At 39.8% G+C, this 27,003-nt stretch overlaps 2 protein-coding genes across 2 annotated transcripts in view; one reads left to right on the top strand and one right to left on the bottom strand.

Moving 5' to 3' along the window:
• NUP155 (nucleoporin 155) overlaps positions 1-11,472 on the bottom strand; it is a 1,504,248-nt gene extending 1,492,776 nt beyond the window's left edge. Inside the window, exon 1 of the mRNA XM_044069916.1 lies at positions 11,328-11,472. The gene's annotated coding sequence lies outside the window, so the exon portion shown is untranslated. The remainder of the gene's footprint in view (positions 1-11,327) is intronic.
• A 46-nt stretch (positions 11,473-11,518) lies between these two features.
• Positions 11,519-27,003, top strand: part of WDR70 (WD repeat domain 70) — a 2,546,720-nt gene continuing 2,531,235 nt past the window's right edge. Inside the window, exon 1 of the mRNA XM_044069907.1 lies at positions 11,519-11,803. Within this exon, the coding sequence (XP_043925842.1) occupies positions 11,776-11,803 (28 nt within the window). The 5' untranslated portion in view covers positions 11,519-11,775. The remainder of the gene's footprint in view (positions 11,804-27,003) is intronic.

Raw genomic sequence — 27,003 nt, 5'->3', positions numbered from 1 at the left:
GACATTCCTGCATCAGGAAAGCAGGGAGCCATTCACCCATTTGGGGAAATATCTTTGATCCCTGCAGCCTGAAGTAGCTTGCGACAATGAACACATTTGGAGAACATGGAATTTTTGGTGATCATGATATGGAGAGATATATCCGAGTAGCCTAAAGACTACATTCAATCTCCTTTGGGCAAGCATTGCAGGTGGACTTATTATGAGCATTTCTAAGGACTCTGGGGGGCATTTTATGTCAGGCTTTCAGAATGGTCTGAGGTCCTTTGCCTTTCTGAGCACTAGAAGACAATAGAATACTATCCTAACCATCTGTGGTCCAGGGGGACCTCTTAAATGGTTTTTCGGAGCTGCTCACAAACCTCCTTCCTTGATGATGGAATGGTACGTAGGTCAAAGGTAATGGATCAGGGGAGGCTGAGGGGGGAAGAGGGCAAGTATTTGCTGGTAATACTCTCCATTATAAATGTATTGACAGAGTTTGTTCTCCATGCTTGAATATGAAAGAAGACCATCCTCCATTTGCTTCCAAAAGGAGACAGTCAGGCAAGGAGTTAGGGCTGCTAAAAATATGCTCTGAAGTAAATCGTAACCTACTTGATTTGTCAGGAATCCCAGCATTTAGACTGCAACTTTCCAGAGATGTAGTCTGTAGTGACTGCCAGCTTACAGCATCTTCAAGTTGTTCAGCCTGTGGGGTCTACTAGAAACACTTCTGCTGCAAGCACCTCTGCATCTGGTCAAATGAACACAACAAAGGATGAAATTAGACTAGACAGCCTGTCACGAATAAATCTGGCATACTTTGTGCCCTTAAAAGTTTTATTAACTTCAAGACTGCAAAGGAAACAACCCTCAAGTCAAATTATATCAAAATGTGGTCTTAAGTGATGGTGGAAACCACTGCAAATACTGCTGCCCTAGTAAATTTTCCTTCCACAGTATCAAATGCCACCAGACCATAAGGCTGCTATATACCAGCTAGAGAAGTGGACATTTATGTTACCCTTTTTAAAGGGAACCATCAGGTAGCTTTATTCCCCAGCACCCAGTTATTCATCTTCAACATGACAATTTTATGCCTGCAAGGATAAAGTGATAGACATGAAAACATGTTGGCCAAACCTGCCTATGGCCCGGGATTAATCATCTAAGGAGTGGATATGTGAATGCTGTAAAGCAAAAGTCCTTTGCAAGGCAGTCTCTCAGACAGTGAAATAAGGTCTGGATTTTTTTATACTACATTACCGTAAGAGTAAACTGGACAAGGTTTCAACTTAACTGCAAATCTCAACTACGGAACTTAAATTACTATTTCACATAGGAAATCATTGCCAATTCCTTTCTACTTGTGAGCCAATGCTGACTTTCTCCAAAGGGGCTCTTCCCCACAGTTGTGTGACGATCAATTTAGCAAATTTAAGTAAAGAAATGTAGGTGTGCAAGGAGGATTGCTCCCTAAATTTCTCCCAAAGTGGTTTTGATAACATGAAGCTTTGACTTTTTTCTGACCGAAACTTCAGATAGTTGAAACTCAAGACGACATAGAAGCAGTAAGGAGCCACTCCTAAACCAAAGCATTCCATCAGAGTCCAGAAAACCAAATAAATTTTCTTGGGGACTGGAACCACAATGTGGGTTTTCTCAAATGCAACCTTGGTGGTACTCTGAATAAGATCCCTCAAAGGACCCAACCAGGAGGACTGAGATGATAGCAACAAGCTTTCTGCAATCTCCACTGGGGAAAGGAGTCAGGCTTAATGTGCCAACATCACCTCTCTGCAGCATTACCTGCAAAATGTCCCACACTTGGATCTTTTTTAGAACAATTTCAAGGCCATCAAAATGTATGTTTCTTTACAAAAATATATATTTTTATATGTTGAGACATACGTGACATTAAAAACAGATTTCATTAAAATTCAAGATGCATTTGTGTTTTTGCCTTTGAGGACAGGAGCCCAACACAAAGGTGTTTTTCTGTGCTAGCAATGTCCTAGAATAAATTTTGGAGATAATGACTTTTGTATACAAACTGCAAAACTAGCCAGAGAGTCTGCAATCAAAGAACAGCACTTTGGAAAATGTTAAGACTTTAAGGGGTGAAAAGAGCAAACCCTATCACTGGAAGTTTCTTTTATGGTCTAGTCTCAGGAGTGAAGAAAGTGGATAACTGCAAAGAAAACAAGGGCATCCGAGTTGAGCCAGAGACCACATAACACAGATTGATGAACACCCCTTTCCTCCATCATAAAAAATAAGCAGCCAAAACAGAAATATTTTATATATATATATATATATATATATATATATATATATATATATATATATATATATATATATATTATATTATATAATATTATATTATATAAAACCACCAAAAGTAGCGCTAGGAGCTAAAGATCTGTTGAATTAGCATATCCAAGTTTAATTTTCTGTTTTCGCCTAAACGACTACTTCAGAATAAGATTACTTTAACAACCAAGAACAAACAAATGTTAAAAGCACAATTATCAACATACACTCATTCAATTAAAATATTTAAACAGACAAAACACCTTCAACCTTCTTTTAAGAAATATTCAGTTTCAATCAACCCTGGAAAACAGTCTGCCCCAAGTTTAACTTACCATCCAGTTTCTTTGGTCTCAAGTTTATTCTTAAAAGTACCCCCTCTTAAATCTTTGCACGCTTACTCAAGCGGAAAAAAATAAATCATTTTTAAAAGTTCTTCCACTGCAGGAGTGCTTGAACAGAGCATTATTAAATCTCTCTTTTTCCCTTAATCCTCTTTCTTAAGGCTCTGGTTGTCAAGCATATATAAAATGCTTGACATCCTGAGCAAATACTAATATAAATTATTCCCTTAGAACTGCAGGTAAAACAACCATGGTACTCAATTGTTAAATTTAGATGTTCCAAAATAATAAACGGTCCTACCCATATAAATGTATACACATTACACACTTGTAGGTTCCTTATACTTTTTGGATCTAACCGGAATAATTTTAGTATTACCATTTTGTAACAATGTCTTAACACTTTCTTTATTTGTATACAAATAGTGGTCTTTTGACAGATTACGTAGTTCACTATTACCCTTAATACTTCTCCAATTATTACATATATTACGAATACTGAAATTGTCAACTAATGTACCTAAAAAGAAAGTGGTGTCCTACCATTGTCCTCTTTAAAGTTTATACTATTATTTTTATTGCTATTAATTTTAAATGATTTAGTCGATACTGTTGTAAAACATACTCTTTTTTGCAGTTACTTCCTGGGCAGTAATTTGTAAATGATCCTTATAACCTGTCTGTGTAAAAGAGGTAATAAATTCAACTTCAACTTTAAAATCACAATTTCTGGTAAACATCCTGGATGCTCTTCTAAATAGCCCCCTTGGAATATTTCACTTCGTAAACAATGGATGGTTGCTTTTATAGTGCAAGTACCCAATGGGAAAAAAGTTTCTTTTCAATATATATCACAAGGAAAAACAATTTCTATCCAAGTCTAAAATATTATTTACAAAATGTATTTTAGAACAAATTTCCCCTCTTGTAAACTTCAAGAGCTCAGAATTATGATTAAAATGTTCAATAAACTTGATACAATCTCATTTAGTTCCATCTCATTTAGTTCCATACAACAAAAATCATCAACAAACCTTTTATAATAAACCACTTTGTCATATGTATCATTTAAGGTAAAAAATTCTGCCTCCCACCAACCTAAGACAAGACTGGCAAATGCTGGGGCTACTGCAGACCCCATTGCCACACCTTTAATTTGTTTGTAATAAATACCATTAAAGGGAAAGAAGATGTTAAACATAATTTTAAGAACAGAACAGTATAAATTAAGTTTACAATTGGTTGTCATAGTACGTTTATCCAAAAAGGATGTAACATAACCAAGTCCTATGGTATACTTGTAAATAGTGCAGAAATATCAACAGTCATTACTAGAGTGTCAGAAAAGCCAGGCTGATGTACAGTACTGAAGTCACGCAGTTGATCTAAACAAATCCCAAGAGTTTTTAACATAAGATGACAGGTGTTGAACAAGTATCTAAAGACCCTGTAACACTGTTTGGAACAGACACTATAGGTCTAAAAAAGGGGGGGCTGTGTTGAGTTTTTATGAATTTTCTGTATGCCAAATAAAACCCCAACATTGGGTTTCTCAACACATAAAAAAATGATACAACTGTTAATTTTGTCTGCCTTCATTACCTCATTCAATATCTTCCTTTCTTCATAGTTTGTTAAAAAGTTTGTTGTTCTTATTCAATTTCCTAGTATCTTTTTCACACTATTGCTCAAACTCTTGTGGTATAGTATACACCACAGTTAAATATAGAAGGTCTTGTTAACTTATTTGTTAGAACTACATCTTGTAACAAATAATATAAGTTTAATTTTCTAGTGTAAAATTTCAGTTCGAACAGTTTTTATCACGTTTGTCCTGTATTTGGTACAAAATTCAGAAAATATTCCTATTCCCTAGTTTGAAGTTCAAATTCATTTTCAGTTCAAATTCAGTCAAGTTAAAGATCTTACACAACAAATTTACAGGGCTTCTGTTTAAAAATTTCTGTTCTCTTGACTTTTTGTAGGAGAATAAAAGGGAAGCTCTGTTATTCCTTCAAGATGGGATTTATTCACTTGTTGGCATTTGCGTTTTCCAGCTGAAGTTTAAATGAAGTATTCTCTAGTTGACGTCACTTCCACTGTGGTGCCCAGGAAAATATAAAAACTCAAAACATTTGTTCTCCAAATTCATAAATTAAATTAACCTTTTTGGTATATAACACTGTTAAAAACTGGTATGTCAACATTCATGAAATAAGCAGTTTCAGATTAATAAGCTAACTTGCCTCTTAAAATCGGAAACAAACATAAAATGTTACAACTGATGCAGATAGCATGTTATTAACAATAGATGTTTAATTATGTGGCAGTGCAGTATATAATGATTCTTGTACTGAAACTGACTAATTTGTACAGGAAAAACAATAGCATACCAGCACAAGAATGAACAGAACAGGTAAACTTTTTAGATATGTTTTTAGCTACATTTTTTTTTTTTTTTTACTTTTAGTGGAAATTACTATTAACAAGAGACTGGTATAGCCATGGGGGCTGCTAAGGCCCCTAGCCTAGCCAACACTTCCCTAGCAAGTGGTAGGAGGATTATGTTTTTAACAGGGAATAAATGCAACATATCACAGTATATCTGCACTTTATTGATGGCATCTTTATTGTGTGGAAATGAAACAGTGAAGATTTTATCAACTGTCTGAATCAATTAGCTTCCTGCATTTCACCTCTTCCCACAGCCTCACCTTGGCAGTCTTTTTAGATGTGCAGATTACTGAAGACTTGGACCAAAGTAAAATAAACACATATCTTTACAGAAAACCTACCAGAGTAAACATCCTGCTACATACGATTCTCCATCCCACCAGGACAAAATATAATGCTGTTAAGTCCCTGGGTTACAGGTTGGCCAGATCACCACAAAAATCTTGAAAATAGGACTTTTTGGTTAGGGAATAGGAAAGCAATATATTAAGAAACATTCTGGAACCTATCATTGAACTAAAAAGTACAAATTCACTAGAACCTAAGAGTCCTTATAGGATGGTTTTAAAGAAACCTATGGACAACAAATCTAAAGACAATTGTATTTTGACTTTTATTGTTGACTATTGCAGCATCATTATTATTAAAGAGAATTGGGCCATAATTACTGAAAACTTGTATCTAATGGACATCCTTGGAGAAGCTCCTTCCTTTTGTGTAAAGAAAAGCCAGAAACATCAGGAGTTGGGCTGAAGGTAGGCCCAGACCATTGGCTACATGCACCAATAATTGTGGCGCCAACTGTTTTTTTTGTCAGCACATATAGGAGGGAGACATGTTTTTTTCTGCCCCTATTTAAAAAACTGATTAAAACCAATGCAGGAGGCGACTAACACAGGAAAGCTGCAATGACTATGAAGCACTTTATGTTTGGAAAATGCAGACTTGAACGAAGAATTTCTGGCCATCTTTCCAATATTAAAAAGACATATCTGGAGCGATTCTCCTCGGACCTCCTCTGAAAATTGGCTTTGTTCCAAGTCGGACTTTCCTGGTTAACAAATGTTAAATAAATAGAGCCAAGTGCAAGAATAATGTACTGGCGCAGCACCTGCAACTTCACAAAAGACTCACTGGCTTTAAAAATTTCAAATTACTGATCATTTGGACCTTGTGGAATTGAAAGGAGACATCCCTAACCTTTTAGAAAAACGTGAACTACTGCGGCAGCTAAAACTGAACTCTTAGAAAACCAGGGCTTAATTATTATTGCTCCATAAAAAACATACTAGAACTCAGAAAACTGCCTCACAGTTTAAAAGACCGTTTAAAAAAACTATTAAAAGTCTGATATAGGACTGATTAATGCTGACATTACACGATAATATTATACATGCTAATATTGTTAAAACAAATATCAAACATTGTAAACATTTTACAATGAAAATAACGAACATTGGTATTGTTTTCTGATACTTTTACTCATTTAAACTAAGTGGTTAGATTCTTATTTAGATGCCACATTTGATCCCCAGGGCCTTAATGCGTTATTGCTAACATTTTTCACATATTTCCATCTTAGCAATTATAACTATAGTTTTCAGCCTACTTAGGTGTTCACTTGTAGATTTATACACGTTTATTATTATATTTTTTTCTTACACATACACGTTCATCATTATATTTTTTTCTTACACACAAACCTGATGAAATATTTATTTGGTACGGAAGCGATCTTTGCTAAGTGTTTCAATTTATAAGTCACTAATATTATTCTGATAGATGTTTAGTGGTAGATCTTTTTGTTAATCATTTTGTTAGCGAGTTTTTTTTTCTTTTTAATTAATAAAATTTGGATTAGTAGGTTAGCCTTAATAAACTGTTCTTATATTATACATTTTAATTTGTCTCTAGCTTTTAAGTTTCAGTTAAGGTAGCTCAGTCTCAGTTTACACTATGGTGTTATGGGGGACTTGGTTAAAGGAATGAGTTTAATGCTTTTATAGCTCTTAACAGAACCACCCTCTAACCACCCTCTTGCTCCAAATAATCTGATTATATACAAATTAATGAACGTCTTTAATGCTTTTCATTATACTCAACTAGGATTGTGTGTGTGTTTCAATAAGGGATATTCCATTTTAACTCCGCTGTGAACTACCTATTTTATTATTATGTAGTATTTATTTTATAGTTTAAAGTAGACATTTTATTAGTGAACTAGGTGCATAATATATTTCAAGGCTTGAACTTAACATACTCCACACTGCAAAGTTTCTGCTTGGTTTGTTTTTGACGCAGTATAGGTTGCATACTGGGTTTTCTGAGACTTCGAGAGATACCAAGGATTTTTCTTTTTACAGTTTAACTTTCTAATGTAGTCAAAAGGATTTATACCTACTTTTGCACACTCTGTTACTACTGTATTATTTAGTACTATGTTCAAACTAAATAATTTCTCTTTGACCTACACTGCAACTGTTGTAATGTTATACCCATTTCAGATTTGTATTTAATGTTATATTTGCACTTTTTTTTTCTGTGGAGCTTTTCTCCCTGGGCCTCCAATGAACACAGGCTACTAGCCCAGTCGGACCTCCCAGGTAAACAATCAAAACAAATAAGTAATTACTTTTGGTATCAGTGGATGCAGAGTTTGTAATAAACTCTACTCTTTCTGACAAATACTTCACTAGTATGTTCAAGTGCCATTTAAAATAGGCAGTATATTAGAAGTTAGCACTTTTTATTCTGTTTAATTTTATTTACATTTGCCCTTTGATAACCAGGAACATCTGAGCGAACCATTATTTTACAAGTATACATTATTTTTATTTATTTTACATTTGTTAACCGGGCTACTCCAGCTGGACTGTATGTCCATTTTCAGTAGAGGCCCGAGGAGATAAGCTCCATTTGTGAAAACAGAGATACAGTAAGGACATCACAACATCATACAAAACATTTTTTTTTCCAGATCATTTCACACATAATACAAAGAAAATTATGTTCTCATGCTAAGTATCAGCTAATTCTTGAGGAAAGAAAATATTTCCTTCCAATGATTATACAGAAAATAGGAAAGGTCATTTAGAGAGTGTTATTTGAGAAAAAAATATATACAGGAGGATTGAGATGCTTGTGTTAGCAAGAAGTTTCCTGGAAGATCGTAACGAATTGAGATTTCTGTAAGGGGTAACAAGGTTGGAAAGTATAGGGGTGTTGTTTGGTTGGTAAAATATTTTATGAACTATGGTAAGCTGTGAAAGTATCAAAATGTTTTTTAGTTCTAACCATTCAAGTTGCTGTAGATTATACAAGTATTGTATCAAACATTTGTTTTCAAAATTTCCTGAGTGTGGGGTACAGGCAAATACTGCTTTCTGTATGCAACTACTGATGTTACAGTAGGATTTGGAGGTTAAGTCCTTCGCTGAATTTATATGGTCGGCCAGGACATGGATACAGTGGAACCTTTAGGTTGATAAGCTGCAAAAAGTTTGCTTTTGAAAAGCTGATGGATGTATTTGTTTGGCCTGGTGCCAGATGAAAGATTAAACCTTTGGATTTGCACAGGAGAGAACACTTTTAAAAAGAATAAGATCTGTTCTAGATTGCATACACAAGAAGCACTGAACATGGAGGGAAATCTAGAACTGATTTTATCGTGACTTGGATTTCAAAGTTCAGAACTACGGCCACAAGAAGTCTGCCTTGATATGAGGGGTCTCTGTCAAAGACACACACACTTAACTGCAAATCTAAATGTGGGATGGGCACTAAACCCAAAACTAGAGATTGCACTGTAACCAAGGCTCAATACTACAATGCATGTGTATATTCGAGTCAGAAGGACATGTAACTGGAAACAGAAAAAAAACAAAACCTATCATTTGAATCTATGTGATAACACAGCAAATTCATTCACTAATCATTACTCCAGTTTAAAAGACCTCCAGTTCACAAGGCAGACTCACTAATCATTACTCCATTTTAAAAGGACCAGAGTTCACAAAGACTTTAACAAATGCAAGTGGAGTGATAAACGATAAAATAGCAGCTATCGTACAATAAAAATCACAAAAAACAAGTAGAAAATGCAAAAACAGAAATTTTATCTTCTTACATACTGGTTAAACCAGTCCTAAAATTGCATGAAATATCCCAGAAAATGACTGATATTATATCAATTTGGCTACAGGAAATGTTTGGCTCACAACTGTTGTTGTGTCTTTCGGCTTTTCCCGGTTAGGGGTCGCCACAGCGGAACTCAGGTCTGCTAATGATTGGCAGTAGATTTTTACGTGCCGAGTTGCCAGCTCTGACACACAACCTTCAACGAAGGTACGCCCATTCACGCATATCTCCACACAGAAAACGCTCTAGCTGAGAATCGAACAGGATAACGTAGTACTGTGAAGTGACAACGCTACCGCAGCACCACAGATCTAAATTAAAGTACTGAACAACTGGACCACTACCTATAAGAAACAAATACTAGTTGAAATTGTACAGCAATACAGCCACTTTATGTACTCCTTCTCACTACTAGCTTCCAAGGTATGGAACTCATTGCCACCATATGCAAAAACTCCAACCTACACAAAGCTTAGTCTACAGTTAAAATACCTATTTAAAGAAACACAATGCAAATGCTTCCCCACTTTGGGTGCAACTTAAACACCTATTCCCTGCTGTCCCATCCCTTCTCAAAACATTTACTCAACAAGAAGCAGACTTCACACTTAAACACTTCTGCTCTAACATAAGAGTTCATTCTTCATCTATCTCCTATCCCAACTCAGTCCTCTCCCTATAATATACCCCCACACACTTCTTTAAATCCATATTCTTCTGTATTCATAGCTAATCCTCTCATCCTTTAACTACTTTCCAATAAGATACACTCCATGCACACACCTAACTACCAGTACTGCATATGGCGTATTAACAGCAACTGTACAATGGAAAAATCTTGTTCCAGCTACACTATTATTGTAAATAGCTCTTAAAGTTCACTGCATGTTACATACGTATTCACGTACTTAAATTACTACAAAAAAAAAAATCCCCCCTGAACATTTTTATTATGCTTAATGGGACTACCCAATCAACAAACTAATGAACACCAAACTATTAGAATGGGATATGTAAACATTTATGACGAGAAACTAAGCCACGTTTTCCAATAGTATATGTTAATCTTTAGGATATGTAGACTACAGAATACCCACTGGTGATGCAGGTAAATTTTTGTACACCCACTGCCACTCTCCAGTTCTGAGAGAGAGAGGGCAAATTAATGATCTATCGCCAGTCCAAAGTGAGGACAGCAAAAACAACAGAACACGGAGGCAAAGCAGTCTGTCCAAACAAAAATCCAAAACCCAGAAACCATTACCAGACAGCCAGCAAGACAAAATTAAAAGCTTAAAGTTGCAGCCTGAGTTGCAGTACAAAGAGTCAAAAGTCATTAAAAAAACAGCATCTGTCATAATAAGAAATAGAGAAAGTGAGGGAATTCTACCGAAATACAGTTTCCGCTTAAAAAATACCAAGCTTAAGTCTACTAACAGCATAAGCAAATAAAGGAAACGTATTACTGTTCGCAATAAATCCACATTACATCATCTAAGCTCAGTTGCAAAGCATTCTTCTTTAAAAGAACAACAAAAGGAGACTGATTTTTACAATTATGGGCAGAAAACCTCCTTCAATAACTGCAGCGCACTCAGTTGTGCTCCACTTTAGTCGCATCTTACAAATCATAGTAGTGAATAATTCAACACAGATTACAGACAAATGCAAAAATAACAAAACAACGAGCGAGAGGAAATCAAAGATATTAAATGGTATAACACCTGAGCAAATAAAGAAAAAAAAGCACACGCAAGCCGTAAAATTTGCAAACTCCCTTTCGCTGCTTGCTATTAACTAGTTATTAACGTATTACTGTAAGATATACATAGTTTAACTGTATCTCCCTTGTTAATGAAAAGAAAACAATATGCAATTTTCAAATCACAGACGTTGGTAATTAGATAATTCAACAAAAGCTACTAGGGAGCAAATAATAAGAATTATAATATATAACTCATAATTATACTTAGAGAAGCTAAAAACGAAATAGCATAAAAGAAAATATTAATAAAAACAACTTTAGACACCCTCCACAAATACCAAACTAAAATATAATAGAATATTTGACTCCCCTACTTTTCCTCTTCTACTTACAATTTTATTCCCGAACAGTCTATTATACTTAATAACAGTGGCTGTATCCCATTTTTTGCAATACACAAACTTAATCTACAGATAACCCGCCATCCATGTGGTGTGACGTCTCAAGGGTCAAAAGTGAAAGGTTACAATGCAGTTAGTTTCATTTTAAAGTGCAGTTTTTAACAAAGTGACTGCGTTTGTTCTTTGTTACTAGAAGTGTCTTCATATATTTCTTAAATTCCGGATGTGGGTTGTTAGTCACTGGAATCATTTAGTTGTATTTTAAAAGTGTAAATAAAACGGAGTGCTGTCTTTTGCTGTCAATAGGCGGTACTCTCGTTCTTACTAGCAGTACTTCTTTCCTTGTTCACAGTTTTGTGTATCTTCGTCAGAATTTCAACTCTATGATACATGCAGGTGTAAAGTCACGACTCCTGAAAAATTGCTAAAAAGTAGAAATATGGACCAGCGAAATGTTAATGCTGCTGGTGAGTTGCGGATTGTAAATATAACAAACCTGTATGAGAAAACAGATGCTATGTGTGATTTAACAATGCTCTTAAGTTATACAATTGAGTATTTTTGTTTTTATTATGTCCCTTATATCTGTGAAAAAGATTGTGGTTACCATGTCTTCCAAGAGATAAAAGCCTATGTTATCTCTGTGTGTCCCCATGTTATGTAAATGTTTCCAATAATTCTCTTTCCTATTTGCTTAGAAATTACTAAGTCAATTCTAGTGCGAGTAATAATTCTTGAGTATAAAATATGACTGTTCATTCACGTAATGTGGGTATTGTAGGTTTCTGTAAAAAGTAGGTATTGGGTTTTGAGTTGTGGGTGTTTGTAGTGACTGTTTACTGATGATTTCTTAGGGCTGTGATTTCGCCACAGTCTGAATTTCTGTCCGCATTTGCCAGTACTGTTGAAACTGTCAGGACAATGCGTGTTTATGGGGAGTTTAGTAATTAATCTGTGTGGTAAGAATTGTACTAATTACGGAGTTGATGTTTACCATCGCTAAATTAACAGTAAAAAGAATGAATGAAGCTTTTTAATAGCACTAAGTTGTGTACTCATGCGTACGCTTGCTTACGCCCATGTATGTAATACATCGGTAGAGGTGTAATCTGGTTCTCTGATTATGCAGAGCTCACTTTTGTGAATTCAATTTAAGAACGCTTAGTTGAGCTTGTGACGGGATATGGATACTCGTCGAGATTTTCAGATGTGTTCATTGGTTTCTTATAATGCCCGATGGTCTTTCCAGACCTTCTCAATTACAAAATGACAGTGACATGACATCTTAAAAAAAATTGTGATTGTACTCATAAGTTCTGTACACTCATACCTCTCAACTGTCCATATTTTTCTGTTGTTCATAAAATTTGTGGGTTTCTGGCAAATCATTTGAAACTGACATCTTTAAGTTATAGACTTCATATCGAAAATGCTAACACAAAACCTGTAATTCTGGCAACTTTTGAAGTTTATAAGAGCCATCAGTAAAATCTGTCTCAATCTTGCTGGGCCTTCCCCCACCATTATTATTATTTTTAACATTTATTTTTGGTTTCATCACAATTTCTTTCGCTGCGAGGTATGCTATGCAGTGTAAATCGGTGTATGTAACATACCATTGTAACAGTTTTTTTTTTATTAGAACACTACCCCACCAGATGCGCAGTAGCAAGGACTACCCAAACTCCGCCCACCACCCTGCGTATGACTGTTTTTGCTAGTATTACTCTACGGTAGCGTTGGCGCCTCACAGTAAGACGCTGTCCAGTTTCATAGTTTAGTACTAGGCTATCTTCCCTGAGGCATTTGCAAGCCTAGCCCTAGAGATGTGGCTTTCGCCACCCCATGTAGTGGTACTAAGGTGTATGGAATAAATTTAGAATACTGTGCCTTTGTTTAGTAGTGACACATTTAAGACCCCCTTACTTATTAAAATTAGTTTACTGTTCCTCTGTTAAGTAGCGATACAGGGGGGACCCCCGGGGTAAAACTACGATCTCCCTTACACTCGTCAAGATTTCTCTTGGAGAGCCAGTGAGGGGCTCTGCCTAACATGGACTGGGATTTTGTTCCAGAGTATGGGAAGCCTCTGAGTTATGAATCTGTCCCTCCGGCATGTTCTATTCATGTTTGTACTGAGGTTTAAATCTTTGTCTCTCGTGGTTCTTATGGATTTTGATTTTTTTGAGGTGGAGCATGTCCATCAATTCCTGATTGGACATGGCCTTGTATGTCAGGCACAGATCACCTCTGAGCAGGCGGTAAGCTACTGAATAGAGCTGGAGTTTCTTTAGCCTGGCAGCATATGACATGTTGGAAACCCTTTATCCTCTTGGTGAGGTACTTCTGGGGTCTCTCCAGCTGTTGTAAGTGCCGGGTGAGGTACATACCAAATGGGGCATTGTACTCAATCATGGGCCTGATAAGGGAGGAGTACAGGGGCATGATGACCTCCTTTGATCTGGATGTGAACCCCTTCATGATAAGGTGGGCAAGGTAGAAAGTCTTTCTAACCACTTTGGCAATGTGGGTGTCAAATGAGAGGTCACTATCAACTTGGGTCCCCAGGTCTCTGATTACTTTTTCGGTACTCAGTGGGTTACTGTCTATGTGATAATTTGTGGGTATTTTGTTTTTCCCAAAGGGGATGACTATACATTTCTTGGCATTCAGTTTAAGGCCGTGATTCTGGCACCAGTTGTCCGTTTCGGTGAGGCCTTTCTGTAGGATGTATGTGTCAGCTGGTGTATCGACTATGGCGCCTAGTTTGCAGTCATCTGTGAACTTTGTCAGCCACAACCCTCCCATGTTTGCTTTCACATCTGAGAAGTAAATGCCGAACAAGAGGGGTCCCAGGACGGAGCCCTGTGGGACACCACTTGTGACTGGCTTTGAGTCTGACATGGCTCCCGCAATCTTGACTTTATGGGTTCTGTTCTTTAGCCAGTTTGCAACCCATCTTGTGACATATGGATTTACTTTTAAGCTGTTTAGCTTTTCTATGATCCCCGAGTCGGGTATTGTGTCGAAGGCTTTAGCCAAGTCCAGGTAGGCTGTATGGACTGCCTTGCCCTCATCAATGGCTCTAGTGACCGTTTCGAAAAAGTCAACCAGGTTCAAAAGGCAGGATCTGCCTTTTACAAAACCGAACTGGGTGGGATCAAGTGTCTGTGGGTCCCCAGTGTCGTTGTTTATGAGTTCCATAATAATTCTTTCCATAGCTTTGCAAACCAGGCTGGTTAAGCTTATGGGGGCGGTAGTTCCCAGGGTCTGTAGTGGAGCCTCCCTTTTGGAGTGGTACCACTGTTGCTGTACGCCAGTGTTCAGGTACATATCCTGTAGTAAGGCTAAGGTTAAATAACATTTTTATATATGCGGGTTTAGCTCCTCTTGGAGTTCACGTATCACGCAGCCGGAGATACCATCAGGTCCCAGAGATGCTGTGTTTTATGCTTTGTTGAGGGCGGTTCTCACCTGGACATCAGAGATGACAGGGAGGTTACGTTCAGCTGGGATGAGTATTTCTTCTTTTGGAGGTGAGGGAGGGGAGAAATTTGCACTGAACCTGCCAGAATGTTGGCAATATCTGTGGGTTCGGTAAATTTTTTGTCGTTGTGTACTAACTCTGAGCATATCTGAGTGTTTCCGCCCAGGTTTCTAACATAACTGAAGAATGCCTTGTGGTTATCTTTAGTGTCCTTGGCGATTTTTCTCTCAAAGTTGGCCTTGGATATTTTTATGAGAGAACGTAGCTTTCTACTAGTGCTGATCAGAGATGCCTTCCCTTTTTGGGATTTTGCTCTGTCTTGCAGTAGCTTCCTTCTTTTGTTATACAATTTGTTTATGGCTGGGGTCTACCAGACAGGACGCTTTCCTTTGGTGGAGAGGGTCTTGGTTTTATTTGGGATTGCACGATCCATGCATTCTTGGAGATGTCCGTAGAAAGCATTTGTGTAGGATTCAGCATTGTGGGATGTGGTTTCCATTGGCCCTGAGGGCTTAAATGATACCATCTCAGTCTTGAAGTGTAGAGTCGGCTTTTGAGAAGTTTCTCACTGTAGTCTTTTGTGCTGGGGGTGGAGGTGGTAAATGTATATCCAGGGTGATTAGTTTGTGGTCAGATCTCACCAGTGAGGGCAATACTTCCGGTGTGGAGCATTTTGTCCCCATGTTTGTGATGATCAGGTCTGGTATATTATCCCCCCTTGTGGGAGAGGTGACTAGCTGTTCCATTGCGTTTGAGTTTATGAATTCCAGGAACCTTTGGGCTAGGGTGTTAGGGCTAGAATAGTGCACCCAGTCTATGTTAGGGTAGTTGAAGTCTCCCAATATGATGGTATTTGGTGAGACATTCATATCTTCCCATGTCTTCAAGAAGGCTGAGTGGGGTTCTTGAGATTGGGAGGGTGGTCTGTAACATGCAACCATTTGTATAGCAGTTTTGCCTACGGTTAGCTGCACCTGGATGGTCTCCGATGCTTCATGAGTTGCCACTAACCTAGAGGTATGGGTATCCTTGATGAATATGGACACTCCCCCTCCCTTTGTGGTTCGGCCCGGGTTTTGGGGCCGAAAAGCATGATACGAGGTAAAGCCTGGTAGCGCTGGGGTGCTCTCAGGGGACTTGAATTGGGTCTCTGTTACAGTGCAGACATCGATGTTCTCCATACTGCGGAGTGCTTCGAGAGCCTGCATCTTGAGATTTAGATTTCTGGCGTTGAGCAGCATTACCCTTAATTTTTTTCCATTTTTGTTTTCTAAGGAGGTGGGTTTGTCTTTTGAGCCTTGCCTAAAAAAGGCACTATGGGGGTGGCAAGAGCCTTAGCCAATATCTGGAAGCCCAGTGGTGACAGGTGCAAGCCGTCCCTTGCAAAGCAGCGTGGCTTGTCCAGCATGTCATCCCAAGCAGACAGACATTGGATCCCCCTAGAATGACATCAGTAATTGAGCCAATTATTAAAGCCGATTATCTTGTCTTTGTATTGTGGCATCATTCTTGGTGAGGGCAGGATGCTGCTCAGGGTCAGGGTCATACCAGCTTGGGCTTCGTAATCAGAGAGCTCCTCAATGTCTCTTTTCATGTAGTCCAAGGAGGTACGTCTCAGGTCATTCACGCCAGCATGGACAATGACGGAGTCATATTTGTACGTGCTTTTGAGTGACCTGAGTGCATGTGTTATATGGCGGATCCTAGCCCCCGATAGGCAGCTTACCGTTACCCTCTCCTTGCTCAGCCTGGTAAGTGAGACGTCAGTGTGTCTGACTATAGAGTCACCTATCACTAGTGTATCAGGCATAGTGTTTGGCCTTAAGGGCTGTGATTTATTGACACACCAATTTATTGAAGTATGTGTTGTGTTATGTTTTGAGGTGGTGGATTTTTGGGTGTCTGCTTTGGGAGCCTCTGTTGTTTTGGTAAGTTTTTAATAGAGCCTCAGAGTATGTTTTTGCGTTATGTGTTTGATTTGCAGTTGGGGTAGGTCTATGTGTGTCTGGGTTTGTTGTGTGTGTGTGGTTACCTTCTCCTCCTGTCTGATCTTGCCAGTCCTGAGTTGAGAGAGTTCAGCCTCCAGTTTGGCTATATAGTTGCATCTCTCACATGTATTTGTGTTTGTTGGGAGGAGGAGAGGGTTGTCTGTGTACATGAGACAATTATAGCATTGTCTCAAGATTCCCAGACTAACCAGCTGAGCAGGAGAATATGCTAGCAATCTACCACTCAACATGGTAGAATATTCTAAGAGAGTGCTGTGCCTTTAAAGGAAGTGGTTGGGGTTGTAGGTGGATGTAGTGCTACTTGAGTTTGAGAGTGCTTTCTTAGAGTAGCTTAGAGAACAAGTGCTATGCTTGTAATATAACGAGTAGACTGGCTATTCTAAGAGTAGAGCTTTCTAAGGGAAAATTTGAAGAGCAGACTTGGCGGAGCCAGGAAAAGTTTAACCCTGCGCACAATCGCACAAAGCCGCTCTAATGTGGATTTTAAACAGGGAACTTGAAAAGAGCTAGAAATGGTCCAAATCAACCAATTACTATAGCTCTTGTGCTGAGGTCACTTCCTTCAGGGACAGGCTACTCAAGGCTCCCCACTCCCACTGGTGAGCAAAGAAACTTCCTTCTTATCCAAGTAAGGTAATGGACAACACAGGAACTACACCACAGCCTAGAATACAGCAACGCCTGTAAACTGGTCTAAACTAGTCGGAGAGGCGGGAAAACAAGGATTTTTTTTTGTTTTTAGATAGAAAACACTCAAATACAGAAGGCAGCAATAAATCAGTTACACAGGCTAGCACAGTGGGCAGCCTCAGTAGTTAAATTATACAAGCACAGATTTTCGATTTAATTTTCGACCAGGTAAACTTTTAAGTGCAGATACTATAAAATGCAGCAAACTGTTAAAAAAACAGTATAAGCTTATTTAAAATAAGCAAGAGAAGGTATTCCAAGTAAGAAACAGAAAAAAATTCTTAAATCTGGAAAGTAGTCGCTTTTCTCGGTTCTCTGTAGCTAGGACCACTCTGCAGGACCACGTGGAGCTGTCTCTGAGTAGTATAGCCAGAAAAAAAACGATCTGAGGCGGATTTTAAACGGGGAACTTGAAAAGAGCTAGAAATGGTCCAAAACAACCAATTACTACAGTTGTGCTGAGGTCACTTCCTTCAGGGACAGATAGGCTGCTCAAGGCTCCCCACTCCCACTGGTGAGCAAAGAAACTTCCTTCTTATCCAAGTAAGGTAATGGACAACATTAGTTATAGCGTCTTCTGCGTGGAGATGTGCGTGAGTGGGGGCGTACCTTCGTTGAAGTTTGTGCGGCAGGGCTGGTAACTCGGCACGTAAAAATCAACTCCCAATCATTAGCGGACCGGAGTTCCGCTGTGGCGATCCCTAACCGGGAAAAGTAGCCGAAAGACGCAACAACTCTGAATAAACAGGTAAAAGTAGGGTTGCCACTTTTTCAAATGCCCAAAGTGGGACATTTTTGGTACAAACTTCAGATTTTGCAGGCTGAAACTTACCCACAGCCAGTACAAAAGGACAGAACTTCCCTTTTTTGCCTAAATAAAAGCTTATTCTTGTAGCATTATAGTTGCTTATTCTGTTTCTTACAACACTTAGGTTTTTCATATACAGAATAACTTTTTTTGCAACCATTACATAAAATATAGAAAATAATTTTGTCCTAAAATCTCAGGACATTTGTTATTTTTACAAATTTTTTGCAGGATACAACTGCCCAAAGTGGGACTGACCATCACAAAGTGGGACAGGTGGTAACCCTAGGTAAAAGACTTTCGCCATTAAAGTGAATAGGTAAGAGTTTTTAAATAGTTGAATCTGGCCGCTGCTGTAAGTGCGCGGTACGTAAATCCAAAGTATAGACTGTTGAAATGTACGTATAGCTGTTACCTACATAAAAATAAAAAAACACAGGGAATGCATTATATTATGAAAAAGCAATGATTTATCTGCTATTCTGTCTGTGCACCGATAAATGCCTTATGCTTTTGAGTACAACCTGAATGCAGCAAACACGAGGCACGAGCCTAAGCAGCTGTGACATCTAATAGAAAACTGCACTTTCATGTTGCTTCTGCAAGGTGGCAAGCACACTTCCATTACTGCTGAACAGTATATTAAAGAAACATGGAGGGTGCAGGTGGGGCTGCCCCCCCTGCAAAACCAGTTCCAACAAAACAAATGTAGTAAAGAAACATGGGGGGGTGCAGGGGCCCCCCCCCCCTGCTAAACAAAAAAAAATCTTGCTTTTTTTCCTACCTTACTAAGCTTGAAAAGTCCAGTTTCAGACACCTGGACTGTGTTTTAAGCTTCTGTGTTTGGCCATACCTTACTTGGGCAAAAAGGAAAATGATTTTTTCACCAGTGAGAGTGGGGCGCTCTGAACAGCCTAACTGCCCTTGGAGGAATGGTTTCTGCCCAGAAACTGTAGTTTATTGGCCATTTTGGGCTAATTTCTATCGCTGTTTAATCTTTCTGATATTAAAAACACATTTGCGCCGGTTAGCTAGGGTTAAACTATTCCTGACTCCACTAAGTGTACTCTTCACTTTTTCCCTTGGAACTAGACAAACCTTCAACTTTAGCACTCAAACCCTTCATTTTACAGGCCAGCACTTGCTTAAAACTCATAACAAGCACTGAATACCCCTAGCACTAGCCCCCCTTATACTGTCCAGAAGGACAAGACCCTCTATTTGTCCACACCAGTCAGTCAGAAAAACAGCTCACTCTACCTATTCAGGGCCATTTCTGGTGTACTCTCCAGTCCAACTGGTGAAACTAGGCATTTTGAGGCAATGTTACAACTGCCTCATGTACACAGACAACACACTCCTCCTACCTAACACTAATATATGCGAGAGATGCAGTTGTACAGCCAGACTGGAGGCAAAGCTCTCTCAACCCCAGGCTGTAACTGACTGTCAAGAGGAGAAGGGTAATACTTGCAACACGCCACCAGTCTCATATAGACCTAACAAACCAACAAGGGCAAATACACATAAATACACGAAAACATACTGGGAGGCTCTAAATAAAAAAAAAAAAATCTGCAAAAACAAGAGACTTCCAAAGCGGATATCCAAGCAACCTCCACAACCCATCACCAACCATGAAACACATACTTCACATAGTCGGTGTGCCACGCAATCACAGCTCTTAAGGCAAAATAACATACCCAACACACTAGTGATAGGTGACTCTATAGTCAGGCACACTGATGTCCCACTAACTAGACTGGACAAGGAGAAGGTTACAGTTAGCTGCCTGTCAGGTGCCAGGATTCGCCACATAACACAAGCACTGAAGTCCCTCCAGAACAAGTACAAATACGCCTCTGTCAGTGTACATGTTGGTGTGAATAACTTGAGACATACCTCCCTGGACCACATGATCATGTAGCCCAGGCTGGTATGACCCTGACCCTGAGTAGCATCCTACCCTCACCAAGAATGATGCCACAGTATAAAGAAAAAATGATCAACTTCAACAATTGACTAAGTTTCTGGTGTCATTTAAAGGAGATCCAGTATCTGTCTGCCTGGGATGACATGCTTGACGAGCCACGATGCTGCTCAAGAGATGGCTTGCACCTGTCGCCCTTAGGCTTTTGAATACTGGCAAAGGCTCTTGCCACCCCCATAGTGCCTTTTTTAGGTAAGGCTCAAAAGATAAACCCACCACCGTAAATAGCACAAGTAACCAAAAACTGAGTGTGGTGATACTGAACAGCAGAAGTCTAAACCTCAAAATGCACGCACTCGAGGCACTCCTCAGTATGGAGAACATCGATATTTATGCAGTAACAGAAACCTGGTTTAAGGCTCCAGAGAGCACCCCAGCACTACCAGGCTGCAACTCCTACCATACCGTTTTGGCCACAGAACCTGGACCGACACACAAGGCAGGGGTGTATCCCTATTCATCAAGGATACTCACACCTCCAGGTTAGAGGCGCAGCACGATGCATCAAAGATCATCCAAGTGCAGCTAACAACTGGCAAAACTGCAATCTAAATTGTAGCTTGCTACCGATCACCAACCATGACCCAGGACCCCCATTCCGCATTTCTGGAGACACTGGGAAATTATGAAGGTCCTACCAAACACCCTAATACTGGGTGATTTCAACAAAACGAGCATTAACTGGGGAACTACTAAAGTGCTAACTCCCTTGCCCAATGCTTTCTAGAATTTATAAACTCTAATGCCCTGGATCAACTGGTCAGCACCCCCACTAGAGGGAACAAAATATTGGACCTGGTCGTCACTAACATGGGTGACCGGTGTTCCACACCTGACGTCAACCCCTCGCTGGTTAGATCAGACCATAGACTAATCACTCTGGATATTCACGTTCCGCCCCCAATCCCAATCAAGGAAACCACCGTGAAAAACTTTTCAAAAGCAAACTTCACGTTTCTTAAGACAGAGGTGGAAAGGTTCACAGCCCCCACGCCAATGGACAATGCTGTCCAAGCTGCTGAAACCTATACAAAGGCACTCTATCAGGAATGCATGGATCATGCTATCCCAAGTAAAACCAAGACTCACTCCTCCAAGAAAAGGAAACCAGTCTGGTGGACCCCTGCCATAAACAGGCTTTACAATAGGAGGAGGAAACTAGTACAGATAAGAGCAAAATCCCTAGAAGGAAAGACATCCCTGATCAGTATCAGCAAGAAATGACGATCCCTCACTAAATCATCCAAGGCTAGCTTCGAAAGAAAAATTGCCAAGGACTCCAAAGATCACCACAAAGCGTTCTTTAGCTATGTCAAGAACCTAAGTGGAAACGGTCAGATCTGCTGTGAGTTGGTGCAGAATGGCACAAAATACACTGAACTGACTGATATTGCCAACATTTTGGCAGACAGGTTCAGTGCAAACTTCACACCCCTCTCACATCCTAAAGGGCCCATAACCATACCAGAAGAATGTAAGGCCCCGGCAATCACCGCACAGGTTAAAACAGCCCTATCCAAAGACAAAAACACAGCGTCAATGGGACCAGACGGTGTCCCAAGCTGTGTCTTACAAGAGCTCCAAAATGAACTAACCCCTCACCTAAACACACTGTTCAAACTCTGCCTCTCTACAGGCTACATACCCACAGAGTGGCACACAACAGTTATCCTCCTCCACAAAGGTGGCGCCACAACGGACCTCTGGAACTATTGCCCTATAAGGCTGTCTAGCCTGGTCTGCAAGGCTATGGAGCACATCATCATGGAACTCATTAACAGAGACATTGGGAACCTCCAAACTTTGGACCCCACCCAGTTTGGCTTTAAGGGCAGATCATGCCTCCTAAACCTGGTGGATTTCTTTGAGACGGTTACCAAGGCATTAGATGAGGGTAAGGAGGTCCACACAACCTACCTAGACCTCACAAAGGCTTTCAACGCCATTCCCCATTCTGGTATTATAGACAAACTGACCAACCTGAACATTAACCCCTACTTCACGAGATGGGTTGCAAACTGGCTCACGGACAGAACCCACACGGTGAGAGTTGCAGAGACTCTAGGTCCGACTCTAAACCGGTTACAAGTGGTGTTCCCCAGGGCTCAGTCCTAGGACCCCTCCTGTTCGGTATATACTTCTCAGAGGTACAGGCAAGCACAGGAGGACTTTGGCTGGCCAAGTTTGCAGACGACTGCAAACTAGGGGCCATAACTGATTCTTCGGCTGATACAGACACCCTCCAGAAGGGTCTCACTGAGACTGATACCTGGTGTCAAAATTATGGCCTCAAGCTGAATGCCAAAAAGTGCATAGTCGTCCCCTTTGGAAAAAAACAAAGTACCCATGAACTACTGCATAGGTGGTAGTCCACTAAATACAGAAAAAGTAATGAGGGATCTGGGGACCCAAGTAGATAGCAATCTCTTCTTTGATAATCATATTGCCAAGATGGTTAGAAAATCCTAAGTGGCCCACCTAATCTCAAAAGGGTTCTCATCCAGAATAAAGAAGGTTATTTTGCCTCTCTACTCATCACTTATTTAGACCCATTGTAGAATACAACGCCCCATTTGGGATGTACCTTACAAGACACCTGCAACAGCTGTAAAGACCACAAAAGTACCTCACCAAGAGGATTACTGGCCTCAAACAAATGACCTATGCAGCCCGACTAAAGAAGCTCCAGCTGTACTCATTTGCATACAGCTTACTCAGAGGTGATCTCTGCTTGACATACAAGGCCATGTCCAACCTGGAATTGATGGATATGCTCCCCTAGCTCAAATCCTGTGGTGAGAGAGTTGGGAACACAGTTTGATAGCAACCTTAACTTCTATCACCATGTGTCCACATTGGAAGGAAGGCCTTCTATGTTGCACGACTCATAAGTAAGGGCATTCCATCCAGAACTAAGGATGTTGAAACTCCCTTGTACTCATCCCTCATCAGACCACTTAATAGAGTGCAACACTCCCTTCTGCATGTACCTCATTAGGTACTTGCAGCAGCTGGTGAGCCCTCGGAGGTTTCTCATCAAATTTGAGGGCCTTCAACACATGACCTACATGGACAGACTGAAGGCCCCTGTCAGTGTACTCTATCTTTTATAGACTGCTGAGAGGTGACTTGTGCCTGGCATACACAGCAGTCTTGGACCCTGCCCTAATGGAAATGCTGCACATCTGCAAGTCAAATGTAACAAGATTCACTCACTAGACCTCTCCAACTATCAACCAATCACCATACTCCCCCCCCCCCCCCCCCTCTAAAATTCTTGAACACTGTGTTCACAAACAAATTCTGGCCTAGCTCACTAAAGAAAACCATCACTTCCACCCAACAAGGCTTCCGCCCACACCATAGCACTCATTTCCTTTACCAACTTCATCTCCATAGCCAGAGACATCAATAAGCTAGTGTTCTGTCTCTTCTTAGTGTCTGTCTCCCACCCCATCCTTCTCTCTAAACTCTCTCATCTCAACTTCTGTTGATCAACTACCTCTTGGTTCAGCAGCTACCTCACAGGCAGACAGCAATCCATCAAATGACTCTCTGCTCTCTCTCTCCCTTTCTCCCCATCAAAACAGGTGTCCCTCGAGGCTCAATTCTAGGTTCCCTTCTTTTTAACATCTTTACTAATCAACTCTACACTTCCTGTCCTCGGTCATTCCTCAAAAAGTATGCAGATGACTCCAATAATCTTCATCGCTGACAACCCATCAGACCTGCTTACCGTGACACAAAAATCCTTTTAATCTCACTGAAACTTTACTACTAACCAACTCACTAAACCCCAAAAAGGCAAAACTTCTCTCCTTCCCCAAATCTGTCTACCACCTCAAATCCTTTTTCACCATCTCCTGCCTTAACAACACAACTGTCTTAGCTGATACACTCACTAAGCTCCTTGGAGTAATCATTGAAAGCCAACTTAAATTTAACCACCATGTACGTCACTACATCAAAAGTTCTGCCTACTGTATAGAAATAAAAGGTTAAAATACAGAAATGTGCTACTAAGTTAAGATATACCTGCAGGGAAGTTGAGTTGGACTGCATTAACATTTTGGACATATTTAGAAAATATAATGCCCATTTATGCAAAGAGGGAAGGAAGTAGACAGATTGTTGTGTCTTTCGGCTTTTCCTGGTTAGGGGTCGTCACAGCAGAACTCCGGTCTGCTAATGATTGGTAGTTGATTTTTACGTGCCGAGTTACCAGCCCTGATGCACAACCTTCAACAAAGGTACACCCATTCACACGTGTCTCCACGCAGAAGACGCTCTAGCTGAGAATCGAACCGGATGAAGGAAGTAGACAGGTAATAATAAAAAAAATCTTGAAAGATTTATACATAAAACACATTTCAGAAAAAGGGGGTAAAGAATTAAGGGAAGTTTCAATAAAGGAAATGTTAATGGCATTAAATCACCAGCCAGTTTGGGGAAACTCCAGAGATTGGTGGTATTTTTGAGGAAATCTAGAAATTATTTCTAAATAAAATGAAGGATATGTGGTATTCAGTAATATTTTGAAGAAACGGGAGGTCCCAAAATATTGTGATACCCAAGGAAGGGAAAAATCCAGTTGACCTGGGAGCCTTTAGACTAATCTCAATATTAAATCACAATTAAGATTTTCATGACTATCCAAAAGATTGGCACCAATGTTAGCAATAATAGTTAACATGGGTTTATTTATTTGACATTTGTTTACTGGGGATGTCTGACTGGGTCTACAGAACCCATTTTCAGTAGAGGCCCCAGGAGAAAGGCTCCACAGTGCAATGCAAATGCATTATAGTCCAACAACAATGCAAGTGACATGAGTACTATACAAAAATAAGTTGCTGTAACATAAACTAGGTTACAAAATATACTACACATCTGGATAATTCTATAGGGTTATATCATTCTAGACAATTTGTCAGTCTAACCATATTTACATAGCCTATGAGTAGATAGTGTACAAAAGTAGTATATAGGTGGTACTATGTATGACATTTGTTGTTACAGTACATGAAAAATAAAATGATTGTCTCGCTTAGGAAAAAGCAGAAGAGTAGAAAGATAGTGAGAGAGTTAAGAATAGTGGTGTTACAGACTGAGCAGTAGCTGGCGGGTATGGTATAGAAGGAGTTAGAGACATTAGGATCTTTTAAAGGTGCGAGATATTTTACAGAAGAAGAAAATGAAGCTAGTGTGGAAGAGGAAAAGCCGAGTATTAGCCTGGATTTCTACAGGAGCAGAGCCATGTATTTTTGAAATGATTAAAGAGGTTTTAAAGCATGTTAGGTCAGGCATAGACCTGGTAGCAAGATGTAATGAATTCTATAGTTTTAGAGACGGAATAGGAGTACAGAGTGACGTGGGTTTTGAGATGGCCAAGAGATTTTTATCTTTTGATCCTAGGGATCTATTTGGTTTATGAGGTGCGACTAAGTTGACTAATGCAGGGCAGGCAGTAGGTTTGAAAATTAAGGTTGTGCAAAGTGGATAGCGTAATAAAAGCAAGTTGGTTGGGAAGTTCAAGCCAGTTCTAGCTGTGGTTTACAGTGGTGTGTGTGCTCTGTAGCGTTTGTGGCAAACTTTACAACTTTGTGGCACTGTTCCATCTTGCTTAGTTTTGTAGCACTATTCCATCTTGCTTAGGGTAGAAGTTTGTAAATTAGAACAGGGACACCGTAAAGAAGGGAGGAAAGTGAAAAGGTTTTTGCGAGAGAAACTTTGTTTGCTGTAGTTGTAAATGTTTGTTTGTATATGAGAGTCCCAGTTTTTTATGAGTTTTCTTTATATTTTGCTGTATATGGTGGTTGAAGGATCCTGTATATGATGGTCCAAGGAAAGTTTATTGTTAATTACTCTTGGTGCAGAAATGCAGACTTCTATTTCAGTAACAGTGTTAGATGCCAAGATGTTGAAATGATTGGTGAAAAGGAATGTGTTTTGGGGGTGGCAGAGTATTGATCAAGTCTTCTTTGGATTAAGAAAGAATTGGGCATTTTTAGCTAGGATTCAACTGCAGTAAAAGACAGGTTATGGTGGCATCAGTGTATTGAATGAGTGACCAGGGTGCGAGGAAGGGTGTCTGTTAGTGAAAATGTCGAAGAGTAGGGGTCCAAGGATGGAGCCTTGCGGAACTCCAGTAGGGTTGTAGAAAAAAGGGTGAGAGTTCATTAGACCACTTCACTGCTGCTTGTTTACAATCCTTGAGATAGCTCTGAAACCATTTTACTCTGTTATGTGAGAAGCTTAAGTTAGTGTGTTTAGTATTAGGGGGTGAGACTGTCAAAGGCCTTGGAGATATCAAGGAGTACTGAGGCTGTAGCATCCTGCATCTCTGACCTTGTTCAGTGTCTGTAAAGGATAATAGGGCTGTAGATGTGCTGCGGCTGGGTAGGAAACCATGTTGGGTTCGGGTTAAAAGATTGATGTTAAGTTGTCTATCTCGCCTTCATTCTTGCTGGATGGGTTCGGAGCCGATCCTCTGCTCTGACTCAGCCAATACTAAAGCTCGAGAGCTAATTCCACCGGCTCGAGGCTCCCCTATATCCCACAATGCTAGGCGGTAACTACTCAGATCTCATTTGCCGCTTAGCTGACGAGGTGCTTTTCTACCGGCTCTGGCAGGTTAGTGAAGATTTAATTCTAAAATTTTCAATCTTAGACCTCTAGTACCC

The sequence above is a fragment of the Protopterus annectens genome, chromosome 1.part0 (assembly GCF_019279795.1).
Source record: "Protopterus annectens isolate FY-2018-M chromosome 1.part0, PAN1.0, whole genome shotgun sequence".
In the NCBI taxonomy this organism is placed as follows: Eukaryota; Metazoa; Chordata; order Ceratodontiformes; family Protopteridae; genus Protopterus; species Protopterus annectens.
Note: the sequence above shows the minus strand (reverse complement) of the source record. Positions and strands in the feature narration are given on the sequence as shown.